Source organism: Salvelinus fontinalis, chromosome 6 (genome assembly GCF_029448725.1).
Source record: "Salvelinus fontinalis isolate EN_2023a chromosome 6, ASM2944872v1, whole genome shotgun sequence".
In the NCBI taxonomy this organism is placed as follows: Eukaryota; Metazoa; Chordata; class Actinopteri; order Salmoniformes; family Salmonidae; genus Salvelinus; species Salvelinus fontinalis.
Window position 1 is genome coordinate 24,771,927 of NC_074670.1, and position 17,402 is coordinate 24,789,328.

The 17,402-nt window shown below is 43.2% G+C and overlaps 1 protein-coding gene across 7 annotated transcripts in view; it reads right to left on the reverse strand.

Annotated features, from left to right (window-relative positions):
- The window catches only part of LOC129857417 (myelin-associated glycoprotein-like), a 32,378-nt gene that overhangs the window by 8,514 nt on the left and 6,462 nt on the right, over positions 1-17,402 (reverse strand). For 5 of the 7 annotated variants that reach the window (XM_055925643.1, XM_055925646.1, XM_055925647.1 and 2 more), the window contains exons 2-7: positions 9,625-9,751; positions 8,273-8,418; positions 7,919-7,994; positions 5,438-5,806; positions 4,832-5,128; positions 4,117-4,374 (exon numbers count right to left, since the gene is read on the reverse strand). In XM_055925643.1, the coding sequence (XP_055781618.1) occupies positions 4,117-4,374; positions 4,832-5,128; positions 5,438-5,806; positions 7,919-7,964 (970 nt within the window). In that variant the 5' untranslated portion in view covers positions 7,965-7,994; positions 8,273-8,418; positions 9,625-9,751. The remainder of the gene's footprint in view (positions 1-4,116; positions 4,375-4,831; positions 5,129-5,437; positions 5,807-7,918; positions 7,995-8,272; positions 8,419-9,624; positions 9,752-17,402) is intronic. The other 2 variants (XM_055925645.1, XM_055925644.1) reach the window with 1 other exon arrangement.

Sequence of the window (17,402 nt, forward strand, 5' to 3'; positions counted from 1 at the left end):
CACCATACCTACTGTGAAGCATGGGGGTGGAAACATCATGCTTTGGGGCTGTTTTTCTGCAAAGGGACCAGGACGACTGATCCGTGTAAAGGACAGAATGAATGGGGCCATGTATCGTGAGATTTTGAGTGAAAACCTCCTTCCATCAGCAAGGGCATTGAAGATGAAACGTGGCTGGGTCTTTCAGCATGACAATGATCCCAAACACACCGCCCGGGCAACAAAGGAGTGGCTTCGTAAGAAGCATTTCAAGGTCCTGGAGTGGCCTAGCCAGTCTCCAGATCTCAACCCCATAGAAAATCTTTGGAGGGAGTTGAAAGTCCGTGTTGCCCAGCAACAGCCCCAAAACATCACTGCTCTAGAGGAGATCTGCATGGAGGAATGGGCCAACATACCAGCAACAGTGTGTGAAAACCTTGTGAAGACTTACAGAAAACGTTTGACCTCTGTCATTGCCAACAAAGGGTATATAAAAAAGTATTGAGATAAACTTTTGTAATTGACCAAATACTTATTTTCCACCATAATTTGCAAATAAATTCATAAAAAATCCTACAATGTGATTTTCTGGATTTTTTTTTCTGATTTTGTCTGTCATAGTTGAAGTGTACCTTTGATGAAAATTACAGGCCTCTCTCATCTTTTTAAGTGGGCGAACCTGCACAATTGGTGGCTGACTAAATACTTTTTTTGCCCCACTGTATATTGCGTGTCACTATTTCACAGGAGAGGCATTTGACTGCAAACATTACATTTTTTTCATCAAAATAAGTTTTGGGGTAGAAATACCTTCTGGATCATGTGAACTTTCATGTGCCTTAATAACAAACATGTATGCCATCTGTAAATATGAATACAATTGTTAAATTACGAGCCTAGTTGGTGTAGCCACGGATAAAGTCAGGGACCTTCCCACTAGCCATGATTGGCTGAGATAATGGATGGGCTGGACATGCCGAGAGATGAGTTCGGATTGGTCTGCCATGTAGCATGCTTCTGTCTATAATGAGCTGCTCAGTATGTCTAGGGAATCCTTTCTTACGCAGATTTTTTGGGGAAAGATAGTTTTCCACTTTCTGGAGGACTGAGTTTTGAAATCAGTGGAATTCCCGGTGGAAGCAGAGTATGATAGCTAAGGAGATGGAGAACATTCAGGCATTTGATAGCAAATGCGGAGGGAGTCGAAAAGAAAACACAGAAGTCTGTTGTGTAAAACACCTGTCTCTGGATTACATCTTCAAAACTAAGGGCAACCATGTCATCCGTGACAGAGAGGGAAAAGCGTTCATCCATGTACTGTATACAGGTAAGAGAGTATAGCTAGCTACATTTTCAGATATTATACATTTCTAATTTTGTCAGAAAGTCGTTTTCATTGCAAGGTAAAGCGTACTGTTAGCTGTGTAGTAATAATATTCGTATCTCAGAGCCATTTGCTAGTTTAGCTACCTGTAGATTCATGCAGGGTACTAATGCTATGAGTTGGGATAATGTTTCATTGTTTAGCTAGCAAGCTAGTTATCTACATGTCTAAACAAAAGACTCCACTATGCAAGTAACCATTTCACTGTACAGTTTACACCTTCTGTATCCTTTGATTTACTTTTATTTTATTTGATAAAGTGTGTGTTTACCAGAGACTGTAAGGTGAAGAACAGCATGAACTGCAACCAAAGTCAGATATAACGTTAGACCAACGAGACAGTTTCCAAGTTCTAAAATTCTCTGATAGAATGCCCTGCTTTTACACTCACAACCACAAGCTATTTTCTGTAATTAGCGAACCCGTTAACTTGTAAATAATGATCTTGTTGTGAGTTTATTTTCCTGGAATAATTAATTGGTAACTGTTTACAGACATGTTGATAGACCAGCCTTTAGTCTTGAAATCGTGTTTAGTGCATGACCATACTCACTGTTTAGCACATTGCCTCACATGTGAATCCTTAAAGAGATGGGTGGGGCTATGTCTTAAGAGGGTGTGAACAATGCTTAACCTGTTGAGGCTGGGGGCGCTGTTGTCACTATTTATGCTAATCGTGTAATTTTTGAAACGGCTTCCCACAAAATTCTTGATCGTACAATATGCATATTATTATTATTATTGGATAGAAAACAGTCTATAGTTTCTATAGGAGTTGAAATTTTGTCTCTAAGTGGAACAGAACCCATTCTACAGCAATTTCCCTGACATGGAGTCAGATTTCAGAAATGTTGGCCCCTGATCTGGAGTCAGTTAAAAGGCCACAGTTATTGCTATGAGTATATGGACACTGCTTACGTCTTCCCCTGGATGCCTTTACGTGATAACGATTTGAATGGGGTCGATTGCGCGTTCACAGGCACTATAAATTAAAAAACCCTGTAGCTAGTAAGTCTTTTGGAGCTGCGTTATGCGCGTGGAGGACACCGACCCGCACCTGTTCCAAGCATTAGTGTTGGGAGTATCTTTCTCCGGTCATGTTAAGACTCGTTATAGGAGTTAAAAACATCATAAGGTAGTTAATTTAAAGCGTTTTATAGCAATTTATATCCGTTTAGTGCGCTTTTGGGACATTTATTTCTGAAACGCTGTGAATCGCTGGGCACGCTTCCAGTTCATGCTGAACGCAGTTGGCATTTCCACATGGCAAGAGGACAGCTTTCCACCAAAAGACGATTAGACCCAAGAAAGGATCCTTTGCCCAAGATACTGATGGAAGAACAGCTCAAAGTAGGACATTTTTATTATGATAAATCGTGTTTCTGTCGAAAAATGTTAGTGGCTTAGGACGCCATGTTTTTTGACGTAGCTTCGCTTGGCGCAAACTGTATTGAAAAGTAAGGATAATTTAAAAAATGTAATTCCGCGATTGTATTAAGAATTAAATTGTCTATCAATCGATGTCCACCCTATATTTTTTAGTCACGTTTATGAGTATTTATGTATAAGAGTAGATCACTGTCTAATATGGCGCACGGACATTTTCTCACCAGCTGGGCTACATTTCACATTGTCTAACCATGATTTTGGTGGCTAAATATGCACATTTTCGAACAAACTGTATATGTATGTTGTAATGTGATGTTACAGGGGTGTCATCTGAAGAATTCTGAGAAGGTTAGTGAAAAAAATAATATATTTTGGCGATGTTGACGTTATCGCTCACTTTGGCTAGAATCAATGCTGGGCTGCTATGTGCTATGTGCTATGCTAATATAACGATTTATTGTGTTTTCGCTGTAAGACACTTAGAAAATCTGAAATATTGTCTGTATTCACAGGATCTGTGTCTTTCGATTAGTGTATGCTGTGTATTTTTACGAAATGTTTGATGATTAGTAAGTAGGTAAACACGTTGCTCTATGTAGTCATTCTAGTCCATTTGTGACGGTGGGTGCAATTGTAACCTATGCCATCTACCTGAAATATGCACATTTTTCTAACAAAACCTATCCCATACCATAAATATGTTATCAGACTGTCATCTGATGAGTTTTTTTCTTGGTTAGGGGCTATAAATATCTTAGTTTAGCCGAATTGGTGATAGCTACTGGTGTTGGTGGACAAATAAAAGATGGTGGATTATGCCAATGTGTTTTTAGGTAATAGATGTACATCTTTACATATTGTGTCTTCCCTGTAAAACATTTTAAAAATCGGACATGTTGGCTGGATTCACAAGATCTGTGTCTTTCATTAGCTGTATTGGACTTTAATGTGTGAAAGTTAAATATTTAAAAAAAAATAATAATAATAATTTCGCGGCTCTGCCTTTTCAGTGGGGGTGGGGGGGAGTGCCGCTAGCGGCACCCTCAGCCTAGACAGGTTAATGAGTGTAGACAAAGAAGAGCTCTCCAGTAGGTCTACCAAAACATTCAAGTGTAATTTTCTTAAAAGTGGGGTTACAAGTTTATCAACTTTTAAAGCAGAATTACTTCCCCATTGTTCCTCATCTGCAGTGTGTGATATACTATTTTCTAGCTCTGAGTCTTTACTTTTCGGTCGGTCACATATGTCACTGCAAATGACATAAACTAAAATGTCAGCTTGGTTGACATACTGTATAACTACAATGGTTAAATGTAACTATTTTTGATTATTCCAGAAACACCATGTTGCACAATGACACTTACACAAGACGGCCAGGTACATGGATGCGTTCATGACGCCGTAGACATTTTCCCCCACGCAGGTGTAGATGCCCTCCTCAGAGGGGGTTAAGTCCTCCAGGGAGAGCGAGGCGTTGGAAGCCGTGTCCCACCGCAGCTCCTGGTCCCCAAACAGCCAGGAGATCCTGGGAGGAGGGTTACTGTCCACCTCGCAGTGCAGCGTTACCGAGCTGCCCTCCATCACCTCCGCAGACACGTTCACCCACACCGCGCGAGGGGCATCTGGGGTGAGAGGAAGGGGAAGGTGGGGTTAGACTTGTAAAAGTGACAAGTGTATAACCTGGTTAAACCCGACCCAACACTGCACTCATCATTGTTTCAAACATAAACAAAAGGTGAAATGTAGAAAAACATGTTTGGATGGCATGCTAACATACCCAATGCGTAGCATGTCACAATCATGCAATATATTTCTACATCATGTTACTATCCTTCTACTTTAGATGAAGAATAATGAACGACTGTAGATATTGACAATGGTTCTACAATGTGTATATCAGAAACATGTGTAACACTGCTCATTTGCATTTGGCGTAGTCGGCAAGATTAGTTTTCCGATATTAATATAATCCCCCACATTACATAATGTGTGCCCTGTTGTGTCCCAATGACACGCTTCTCACAGAATTTGAGGATTCAAAGCTACAGGTTCGGTGACAACAGTCAGTTGGTCACTTACACTTGACATCCAGAGAGATGAGTCTCTCGTAGACCAGGGTGGTGTTGGGGTAGTAGACTCTGCAGCCCAGCAGCTGACCGTTGTGTATGGGCCTGGGGGTGAAGGTGAGCGTGCTGGAGAGCACGGCTGTGTTGCTCTCTTCCACGTAGTCTATGGTATACTCGGGTTCAGGCAGGTAATCTGTGTACATCCATTGGATCTCTGGGCTATTCTCTGGACAGTTGTCTGGAGCATAGCACGTCAACTCCAGATTCTCGTCAGCGACTATCTCCTCAGGGATGTCAATGTTGGGCTGGTCTGGGGGACAGAGACGACATAAGCGAACGAGTGAAGATTCACCAATTCACAATATTTACCCATTCTCATTAAAACTATAATAATTATAATCCCAGCTAGGGCAATCCTAGCCTGGTCCCAGATATATTTGGGCTTGCCGACTCCTACTGTCATTGTCATGCCTTGTCATGCCAAACAGTGTCCACAGTCGTTGGCAAGACAGCACAAACAGATATGGTACCAGGCAAGGGCAATCCAGCCCATAAATGTGACACATTCAATTGTAAACAATTGTAAACATAACCTCTCAGGGTCTCTCAGCAGGCTTACCCAGCACCTTGAGCTCAGAGAAGTCTGGGTAGGTGTAGATGTTGGCACCGCCCAGGTCGGCACGGAAGTAGTACCTCCCTGAGTGCTCTGTACCTATATTACTGATAAGCAGGGTGCAGTTTCTCTGTTGCAGGTCCCCAATGAGCTTGGTACGCCCTTTGTAACTTTCATGTACGATTTCTGTGCGCGTCTTGATCACCACAGGTGGGAAGAGCTGGGGGTAGGGCTGACCAAAGTACCAGATGCCGTGGGTGCCGCGGTACGGCCTGACACCAGACGGGTACATGAATGTGCAGGGGATGACCACGCAGGAGTTGGTCATGGCCGAGATGTCCCTGGGTATCCATACGTTCCACTGGCCACTGACATCTGAGGGAGGGAAGGGGGGATATGGGACGAAGATTGAAAATGGGAATATTGAGAGCGAAACTGTATACTGAATCAATGACCAATCAATCTACAATACATCCACAGTTTCAAATGGAATCCCTGAGAAAAGATGAACAGAGAGAGAGAACAGAGGATGATATCATGATGTTCTCCCTGGTTGAAATGGTAAGAGCAGTGACCCTATGTGGAGGAAGCATACGGCACCACTGGCACCACTGTTTAAGTGAGAGGGACAAGTTTGAGTCAAGTTGGGCGCCAGCCAGTCATCAGAGAGCACTGGAACAGTAGGCTGATTCCCTGCTGCCATGTGTGGCAGGACCCTGTGTCTACTCTGTACCCTTATGTTTTACTATTGTTTGCTGTAAGTTTGACACACTCTAAAAGTCAACTGGGTCAATACAGTTAAACCACCAAATCGGTTTTACAGTGCAATTGCATACAGTTGAAGTCGGAAGTTTACATACACTTATGTTGAAGTCATGAAAGCTCGTTTTTCAACCACTCCATCAATATCTTGTTAACAAACTATAGTTTTGGCAAGTCGGTTAGGACACGTACTGTGTTCATGACACAAGTCATTTTTCCCAACAATTGTTTACAGACAGCTTATTTCACTTATCATTCACTGTATCACAATTCCAGTGGGTCAGAAGTTTACATACACTGACTGTGCCTTCAAACAGCTTGGAAAATTCCAGAAAATGATGTCATGGCTTTAGAAGCTTCTGATAGGCTAACTGACATCATTTGAGTCAATTGGAGGTGTACCTGTGGATGTATTTCAAGGCCTACCTCCAAACTCAGTGCCTCTTTGCTTTACATCACGGGAAAATCAAAAGAAATCAGCCAAGAACTCAGATTGTTTTTTAGACCACCACAAGTCTGGTTCATCGTTGGGAGCAATTTCCAAATGCCTGAAGGAACCACGTTCATCTGTACAAACAATAGTACACAAGTATAAACACCAATGGGACCAGGCAGTCGTCATACTGCTCAGGAAGGAGACGCGTTCTGTCTCCTAGAGATGAACGTACTTCGGTGCGAAAAGTGCAAATCAATCCCAGGACAACAGCAACGGACCTTGTGAAGATGCTGAAGGAAACAGGTACAAAAGTATCTATATCCACAGTAAAACGAGTCCTATATCAACATAACCTGAAAGGTCGCTCAGCAAGGAAGAAGCCACTGCTCCAAAACCACCATAAAAAAGACGGTTTGCAACTGCACATGGGGACAAAGATCGTACTTTTTGGAGAAATGTCCTCTGGTCTGATGAAACACAAAATAAAACTGTTTGGCCATAATGACCATCATTATGTTTGGAGGAAAAAGGGGGAGGCTTGCAAGCCAAAGAACACCATCCCAACTGTGGAGCACGGGGGTGGCATCATCATGTTGTGGGGGTGCTTTCCTGCAGGAGGGACTGGTGCACTTCACAAAATAGATGGCATCATGGAAAATGATGTGGATATATTGAAGCAACATCTCAAGACATCAGTCAGGAAGTTAAAGCTTGGTCGCAAAGGGGGCTTCCAAATGGACAATGACCCCAAGCATACTTCCAAAGTTGTGGCAAAATGGCTTAAGGACAACAAAGTCAAGGTATTGGAGTGGCCATCACAAAGCCCTGACCTCAATCCAAAATTCACCCAACTTAGTGTGGGAAGCTTGTGGAAGGCTACCCTAAATGTTTGACCAAAGTTAAACAATTTAAAGGCAATGCACCAAATACTAATTGAGTGTATGTAAACTTCTGACCCACTGGGAATGTGATGAAAGAAATAAAAGCTGAAATAAATCATTCTCTCTGCTTTTATTCTGACATTTCACATTCTTAAAATAAAGTGGTGATCCTAACTGACCTAAGACAGGGAATGTTTACTAGGATTAAATGTCAGGAATTGTGAAAGACTGAGTTTAAATGCATTTGGCTAAGGTGTATGTAAACTTCCGACTTCAACTGTATCTAGATTACTTTGTTTCTAGTATTACATTTGTAGTCTTGAAATGAATTTCCCCAGTCTGAGTTATTGTGGTGTAATCGAGTAGTTATTCACACTGAATAGGGAATGAGAAACATAAGAGTTTTACCTTTGATGATTAGCAACACTGGCAGAAGCAGCTCCAAACACCACATGGTGTCTATTTAACCCTGAACCGGAGACCTCTGCAACAGACATCAGACCTCAATTACACAGCCACAACTTCACCCTTTACCATTCTGTTCTGGACCAATGGAGCCCAATGCTATGTGATATATATTGAATATGCCAATATAGTGACATATAACTGATGTCAATAGTGGTGACATATAAATGCAATGGTTAAATTTTTTTTTTTTTTTTTACATATTCTAATTAGCCTATGTTGCTTTTATCTCAGGTAACAATGACAAAAGTCAATATGATTGTGTGTAAAAAGACAGTAGACATTATTGACTATTACCTTGAATTGCTCAATGGGCGAAAAGTAGCCAAGACAGAAAATGTCTGATTCCTCAGCTTGGTGGTCGCAGTCGTAGTCGTAGTAATGTTCACTAGAGGGCGCCCAATCACACCCAGACACCTTAACAGCCCTCTCCCTTATCTTCTCTGTAAAAATAAAAAAAACACACAACAATTGACATGAGCATCAGGCGATGACATCAGCCCTGCTGCTTGAGATGGACTCTTCAGGTTCTTCACAGGCACTGGCACATAGACATGGTGACGCACACTCTCTCTTTCTCTCTCGCGTTCTCACTCAGAAGGCACCTGTTCGGGCGCCGTAGTGTGAGTGCTAGTAGAGTCACTCATTAAGGCTATTCATATGTAAGTCCCAGGTCTTTGACAGACAGTCACTGTTGGGCCCTGATCAGAACCATGACTCACTACCCTAGTCCCTAGGCCCCTATCCACTACATCACGTCATGGCATCAACCATCATCATTTGGTCCGTTGGTTGTTTGGACCATTTAGTCTGTATCTACCAGTCTGTGTCTCCCCCTGTATGTCATCCATGATGCTATGGAGGCAACGACTTGTCTTTAGCCTCCCTCCGAGCAGCCGGTGGCTGCAGATGGTGGCCCTAAGAGTGGATTGTGTTGGAGAGCTCCATGATTAACACATCACTACGTCCCCAGACAGTCTATAGGCTGACAAGCTGTGTTCCTACGGAAAATAAGGGCAAATTCTGTTGCTTTTATGCAGTTTGGCAACAACAGGGAGAGGGTATTCTGGGCTGAGGGACACAAACATCCCGTTTTCAAACAAGCGATTGTACGCACACAAACAGCATGCTCGTGCGTATTTCCAAACTGTGTCATAACACTTACACACACACACACACACACACACACACACACACACACACACACACACACACACACACACACACACACACACACACACACACACACACACACACACACACACACACCACACACACACACACACACACACACACACACACACACACACATTTCAAATCCAAAGTAAAATGTACAGTCCACATACAGATCACTTATAAAGTTGACTTGGACCCCTTTAAACCAAACCATGAGGCTCTAGGTTATGGCAATCATAGCCAATGCCATTAAAACATTTCTAAAACATTGCGTCAAGCTGTACCATCTGCATTAGACAAAACCCCAAGAGAGGGACTGTGTCTGAGTTGAGAGTCAACACATCAGCCATGTCAGGAGGAACAGAATAGCCCGGAGAGCAGGGCACTGACACCACCAGCAACAACAACGAGAGCCATTGATTGGCAGACAAACGGCCAGCACAGAGACCAGCCACAGACCACTTGCCTCATACCAGCTTCAGCACCAGGCTCCGGCTCCCTCTCGGTTCCTTCCCTCGGTTCTACGTTCTCCCCGAGCGTGTGGTTCCCTTGTGGGTCTCCACAAGATTGAAAAATCCTGTCTGTCGGGTTCTATGGATTCTAGGACAGGGGACGAGGAGAGAAAGAGGGACAGGGGCAGAGAGAGAGAGAGATAGAAAGAGGGGAAGAGAGACTGTGTGAGCTGCAGGCTGTGGTGAATGTGTGTGGTGGGTAGTTTTGAATATGAATTCAAACATTTCTCTGCCTTTTCCTAGGCCCACTCCACGCATTCCTCTCCTCTATCGCCCTCTCTGCTATTGCCTGTCTCTCTGTCTCAGACCATGGACCAGGCTTTTGACTCTCACAACCAGGTCAAATTAACCCTGCTAGCATTAGATAACTTCCCTGCTAGGACCTAAGGTATCCACAAAGAGCCAGTGACCTCAGGGTGAATGTAAGTTGAGTCATAATATCACTATGACTAGTGAGTATGACTAGATAAGTATGGCTGGGTTTAGACCCATACAGATGAGAATATTCTCAATTTCCAAACAGTTCCATTGGAATCATACATCCCCACAGTTAAAGGCTTTAGTTATTGTACGGTGCCCACGTTGACTACCGTTTGCAACCAAAATGAGTAAATATTTTAAAAACTAAGCCAAAAGATGCAAACCTGGGATTCTGATCTAGAAATGAATAACAATGGTTCTTATTTTATTAGAAAAAAATAAGAATTTTGGTGTTGTAAAATTTTTGGAGCATTCCCTTGGACTCACCACACACCAAATATCTTCCTACATAAGGTATGGTTGTGGATGTGGGATGACAATGTGGTCCAGCAAGCAACTAGAAGGACCCCCTACTTTACATATCAACGCAACAAAGAATACTTCTATTTCAAGGTGGAACAGTTATGACAGTTTAAGTGGCGTGAGTCACTGTCTCCATGAGCCATTATAGACCAAATGATGACATCCACCAAGCCATGGATGTTTTCAAGGGAATCCCTACACAAACACACTTGAGGATGGGCTGAGTAGGCCTGGGTGGGGGAAGGTTGGAAGAGTCAGAGTGAATACCTCATTCACAGACTGGAGGCTGTACAAACGAATGTGCAGCATGCCACAGCCCCCTACACACGAAGCACACGGCGTGCCAACACACTTCTCACTGTGGTCCTTACAGCGACAGAACAGCTGTGACCTTCCTCCCCGCCTCTCTCCTTCCCCCATCCCCTCATCCTCCTCCACGCACTGTCGTTCCGTTGGGACAAAGCAGTGTTTCCCTGCGCCATGGTCATTGTGTGTGTGTGTGTGCCTGTGTGTGTGTATGTACGTGTCCACTTGGGGGAGATTTCCTCCTAAGTCATGTCAAACATTTACAGAGCTGAGAGTATACAGTCGTGGCCAAAAGTTTTGAGAATGACACAAATATTAATTTCCACAAAGTTTGCTGCTTCAGTGTCTTTAGATATTTTTGTCAGATGTTACTATGGAATACTGAAGTATAATTACAAGCATTTCATAAGTGTCAAAGGTTTTTATTGACAATTACATGAAGTTGATGCAAAGAGTCAATATTTGCAGTGTTGACCCTTCTTTTTCAAGACCTCTGCAATCCGCCCTGGCATGCTGTCAATTAACTTCTGGGCCGCATCCTGACTGATGGCAGCCCATTCTTGCATAATCATTGCTTGGAGTTTGTCAGAATTTGTGGGGGTTTGTTTGTCCACCCGCCTCTTGAGGATTGACCACAAGTTCTCAATGGGATTAAGATCTGGGGAGTTTCCTGGCCATGGACCCAAAATATCGATGTTTTGTTATCCGAGACACTTAGTTATCACTTTTGCCTTATGGCAAGGTGCTCCATCATGCTGGAAAAGGCATTGTTCGTCACCAACCTGTTCCTGGATGGTTGGGAGAAGTTGCTCTCGGAGGATTTGTTGGTACCATTCTTTATTCATGGCTGTGTTCTTAGGCAAAATTGTGAGTGAGCCCACTCCCTTGGCTGGGAAGTAATCCCACACATGAATGGTGTCAGGGTGCTTTACTGTTGGCATGACACAGGACTGATGGTAGCGCTCACCTTGTCTTCTCCGGACAAGCTTTTTTCCGGATGCCCTAAACAATCGGAAAGGGGATTCATCAGAGGAAATGACTTTACCCCAGTCCTCAGCAGTCCAATCCCTGTACCTTTTGCAGAATATCAGTCTGTCCCTGATGTTTTTCCTGGAGAGAAGTGGCTTCTTTGCTGCCGTTCTTGACTCCAGGCCATCCTCCAAAAGTATTTGCCTCCCTGTGCGTGCAGATGCACTCACACCTGCCTGCTGCCATTCCTGAGCAAGCGCTATACTGTTGGTGCCCGAATCCGGCAGCTGAATCAACTTTAGGAGATGGTCCTGGCGCTTGCTGGACTTTCTTGGGCGCCCTGAAGCCTTCTTCACAACAATTGTACCACTCTCCTTGAAGTTCTTGATGATCTGATAAATGGTTGATTTAGGTGCAATCTTACTGGCAGCAATATCCTTGCCTGTGAAGCCCTTATTGTGCAAAGTAATGATGACGGCACGTGTTTCCTTTCAGGTAACCATGGTTGACAGAGGAATAACAATGATTCTAAGCACCACCCTCCTTATTGAAGCTTCCAGTCTGTTATTCAAACTCAATCAGCATGACAGAGTGATCTCCAGCCTTGTCCTCGTCAACACTCACACCTGTGTTAACGAGAGAATCACTGACATGATGTCAGCTGGTCCTTTGGTGGCAGGGCTGAAATGCAGTGGAAATGTTTTTTGGGGATTCAGTTTATTTGCATGGCAAAGAGGAACTTTGCAATTAATTGCAATTCATCTGAATACTCTTCATAATATTCTGGAGTATATGCAAATTGCCATCATACAAAATAAGGTAGCAGACTTTGTGAAAATTAATATTTTTGTCATACTCAAAACTTTGGCCACGACTGTATGCATGCTCATCTGCTAATCTGACCACTATCGCATTGTCATTGTTAGCAATGTTGGCACAGCAACATTTCCAAACTGCTATACTTCAGTTAATGGTATTGAGACAAAAATAACACGTTGATGAAATATTTTTATAAAGTTGTTTCTTACTCATGATTGTTGGTTTCTATGTGTTATACAGTAATAACAACATTACACTGCTACAGGTCACAGTTCTGTATTGTGATAAATACTGTAGGTGAAATGTACACACTAAGGTCATCCACACTAAATGACCTTAGTGTGGACCTTCACTCTTGAAACATTCACATTGTAAAAATGACTGCAACACAAATTCCCCTTTAGGAGTCTATGGGAGAATTTCAATTGGTTTTGCTCGCCTCCTGCATCCTCTCCTCTGTCCAGGGAATCTGGAAACAAATGCGTTTGTATGAAATGACACTCCCCTTCTCCACTTGCGTGTCATCAGGCAAATTACGTTTCTAGGGGTGGAATCCCAAAATAAATGTGTAAAGTGATAAAAAACAAATGTAGCTAGTTGTGCAAGACATTTTAAAGGTAAAAGGATAAGGGGTGTATCGTTTTTAAATGTGTGCATGCTTTTCTCCTTTGAGAAAACAACAGCTGATTCAAAGGAGGTGTGGCGGACGTTAAAACCCTTCCGTGCTAGCCGCCGTTGGGACGCTCTTGTGCGTCCTCTGCTGAAGTAGATAATCGAGGAGAGGAGGACACTTCTTCATTCGCCAACTAACGAATTGACGCTCTCCTCCACCACTTATCGGTTTCCAGGTCACGGAGGAGAGGAGGACGGAGGAGTCGAGGAGAGGGCGTACTTTTTATCAATTGAGAATCTCCCTAGACGTACACTCCACCACTCTTCCTGTTCTTCATAGTGTTTCACACAGCCTGTGGGGGCTGTATTATCCCAGCGCCAACACAGTAGTTAATAGGCAGAATAATCACAGGCATCTTTATTCCTATAATTTCATTCTAACAATTATTCTTCAAAGGGAAAATCATAGTGCACACTGCACATGGCCTAGTGTAGGCTATGTTCATGACGTCTAGTGCAACAATGAGACGATCGACACAGAATCAGTAAGGCCTAAACAGGCCATGACACCTTGACATATTACCATGACTCATATTCCATACTCCAAATGATCAACCAATAACAAATGGCCCCACTGTCCTCAAGAGAAGGAGCCAGCTCAGCCAAGATCATTTGTATTCTTAATATCATATACTGTATGTATGTGAAGCTCGCTGGTGGCTCATATGAATAAAGGAAACACTGTACGCGGAACACTGCCCATTGTGAGGCAGAAACTGGAGGAATTTTCCGGGAACAGGCCAGCTCACAGCTTGCGTTGCTGTTCGCCTGTGACGCGCACTGGTCCACAAGCTCTGGTCCCCACTAAAATACACCAAGGAGCAGATGGTCTTAAAGCACACCCGGCTCCCCCTCCCATACACACAGCACTCGTAGCTGCCTGTGAGAAGCCCACCCCTCCACCGTCACTCCACATGACACAGTCTGTGTGAGGTAGAGTACTGCTTATAAGGCCACAACTACAAACTGTAAAATGATGACAAAATGTAGGTGTGACATGTACAGTGCCTGTACAGTATCTATGTGTGCATGCACAGTAACAGTCAAAAGTTTGGACACACCGACTAATTCTAGGTTTTTACTATTTTTACTATTTTCTACATTGTAAAATAATAGTGACGACATCAAAACTATGAAATAACACATATGGAATCATGTAGTAACCAAAAAAGTGTTAAACAAATCAAAATCTATTTTATATTTGAGAATCTTCAAAGTAGCAACCCTTTGCCTTGATGACAGCTTTAGCTGGCATTCTCTCAACCAGCTTCATTAAATAGTCTCCTGGAATGCATTTCAATTAACAGGTGTGCCTTGTTAAAAGTTAATTTGTGGAATTTCTTTCCTTCTTAACGCGTTTGAGCCAATCAGTTGTGTTATGATAAGGTAGGGGTGGTATACAGAAGATAGCTCTACTTGGTAAAAGACCAAGTCCATATTATGGCAAGAACAGCTCAAACAAGCAAATAGAAACGACAGTCCATCATTACTTTAAGACATAAAGGTCAGTCAATCCGGAACATTTCAAGAACTTTGAACGTTTCTTCAAGCGCTGTCGCAAAAACCATCAAACGATATGATGAAACTGGCTATCATGAGGACCGCCACAGGAAAGGAAGACCCAGAGTTACATCTGCTGCAGAGGATACGTTCATTAGAGTTACCAGCCTCAGAAATTGCAGCCCAAATAAATGCTTGACAGAGTTCAAGTAACAGACAAATCTCAACTTCAACTGTTCAGAGACTGTGTGAATCAGGCCTTCATGGTCGAATTGCTGCAAAGAAACCACTACTAAAGGTTTGGTTTCAACCACCGTGTCTTTGTGAGACGCAGAGTAGGTGAATGGCTGATCGCCGCATGTGTGGTTTCACCCATGAAGCATGGAGGAGGAGGTGTGATGGTGCTTTGCTGGTGACACAGTATGTGATTTATTTAGAATTCAAGGCACACTTTTCATTTTACCTTTATTTAACTAGGCAAGTCAGTTAAGAACAAATTCTTATTTTCAATGATTGCCTAGGATCATTTTACTGCCTTGTTCAGGGGCAGAACGACAGATTTGTACGTTGTCAGCTCAGGGATTCGAACTTGCAACATTTCGGTTACTAGTCCAACGCTCTAACCACTAGGCTTCCCTGCCGCCCCCACTTAACCAGCATGGCTACGACATCATTCTGCAGCAATACTCCATCCCATCTGGTTTGCGCTTAGTGGGACTATCATTTGTTTTTCAACAGGACAATGACACAAAACACACCTCCAGGCTGTGTAAGGGCTATTTGACCAAGGAGAGTGATGGAGTGCTGCATCAGATGACCTGGCCTCCACAATCATCCGACCTCAACCCACTTGAGATGGTTTGGGATGAGTTGGACTGCGGAGTGAAGGAAAAGCAGCCAACAAGTGCTCAGCACAAGACTGTTGAAAAAACATTCCTCATGAAGCTGGTTGAGAGAATGCCAAGATTGTGCAAAGCTGTCATCAAGACAAAGGGTGGTAATTTTAAGAATCTCAAATATAAAATAGATTTCGATTTGTTTGACACTTTTTTGGTTACTACATGATTCCATATGTTATTTCATAGTTTTGATGTCTTCACTTATATTCTACAATGTAGAAAATAGTAAAAATAGAGAAAAACCCTTGAATGAGTAGGTGTCCAAACTTTTGACTGGTACTATATGTGTGCATACGGCCCAGTACATCACTGGGGCCAAGTTTCCCAGGACCTCTATACCAGGCGGTGTCAGAGGAAGGCCCTAAAAATTGTCAAAGACTCCAACCATCCTACTCGTAGACTGTTCTCTCTGCTACCGCACAGCAACTGGTACCGGAGCGCCAAGTACAGGTCCAAGAGGCATCTAAACAGCTTCTACCTCCATAAGACTACTGAACATCTAATTGAATGGCTACCCAGACTATTTGCACTGCCCCCCCTCCCCACCCACCGACTCTTTTTACGTTGCTGCTACTCTCTGTTATTATCTAAGCATGGTCACATTAATAACTCTACCTACATGTATATATTACCTAAATTACCTCGACTAACCGGTGCCCCCACACATTGACTCTGTACCGGTATCCCCTGTATATAGTCTAGCTATTGTTATTTTACTGCTGCTCATAATTATTTGTTACTATTATTTCTTATTTTTTAGGTATTTTTCGTAAAACTGCATTGTTGGTTAAGGGCTTGAAAGTAAGCATTTCACTGTAAGGTTGTATTCGGCGCATGTGACAAATAACATTTGATTTGATTTGCATGTGGGAGTTGTATTTTCTGAGTGCATTTGTGTGTGTGCGTGTGTGTGTGTGTGTGTGTGTGTGTGTGTGTGTGTGTGTGTGTGTGTGTGTGTGTGTGTGTGTGTGTGTGTGTGTGTGTGTGTGTGTGTGTGTGTGTGTGTGTGTGTGTGTGTGTGTGCACCTGCGTGCATTCAAGAGTGCATTTCTGTGTGTGTTTACTAATGTGTGTATCCTCTACCTGGCAGCCGTGTGTCTCTGGACCAGTATCCAGTAAAGTGCTGCCAAATGCAGTCCCAGCACAGTGGGCAGATGGTGAGCCACAGGCCTCCTCGCTCATTAGAGTGCTCTCTCTTCCGCCCTGCCCAGTAGGGGGCGACAAACAGAGCAGTCACCTGCATAGCCCCACAGGCAGGAGGCCAAGACCTACTGCGGAAAGATATGATTCGCCATTTTCAATTCTCCCCCAAACCTTCCCATTGTCCGAATCCCTAGCCTTCGGATAACCTTCCCACACTGGTATTATATTCCTTTTGTACAACATATAGACTGAAGGAGTGTGTCAGTTTATACCATGTTCCTCACTCCTATAAAGTATTTTTTCGCATCAGCGGTCACGCAGGAGAAGAGCCAAAGAAAGGACACTTGGACCTTATGGCACAATAAGCTCAAAACAGTCCGTCCGAATTTAGATTTGGAATCTTCATCTGCTGTTGTATCTGCTTTCAGAATTCTAAGTAATTGTGGTGAGACACTGGCAAAAGCTCTGGTAAATGTAGGAACTGTTCATTTCTGTGTGGTACTTGGAGGAAAATCTGTCCTGTGACTATTGCATGGCTTTCACTAGCCCCCACTCACGCAAATGCTAACACACACACACACACACACAAATGCAGATACACACAAACTCACACAATACTCAATCACTTGATCACTCACTTGCTCATTT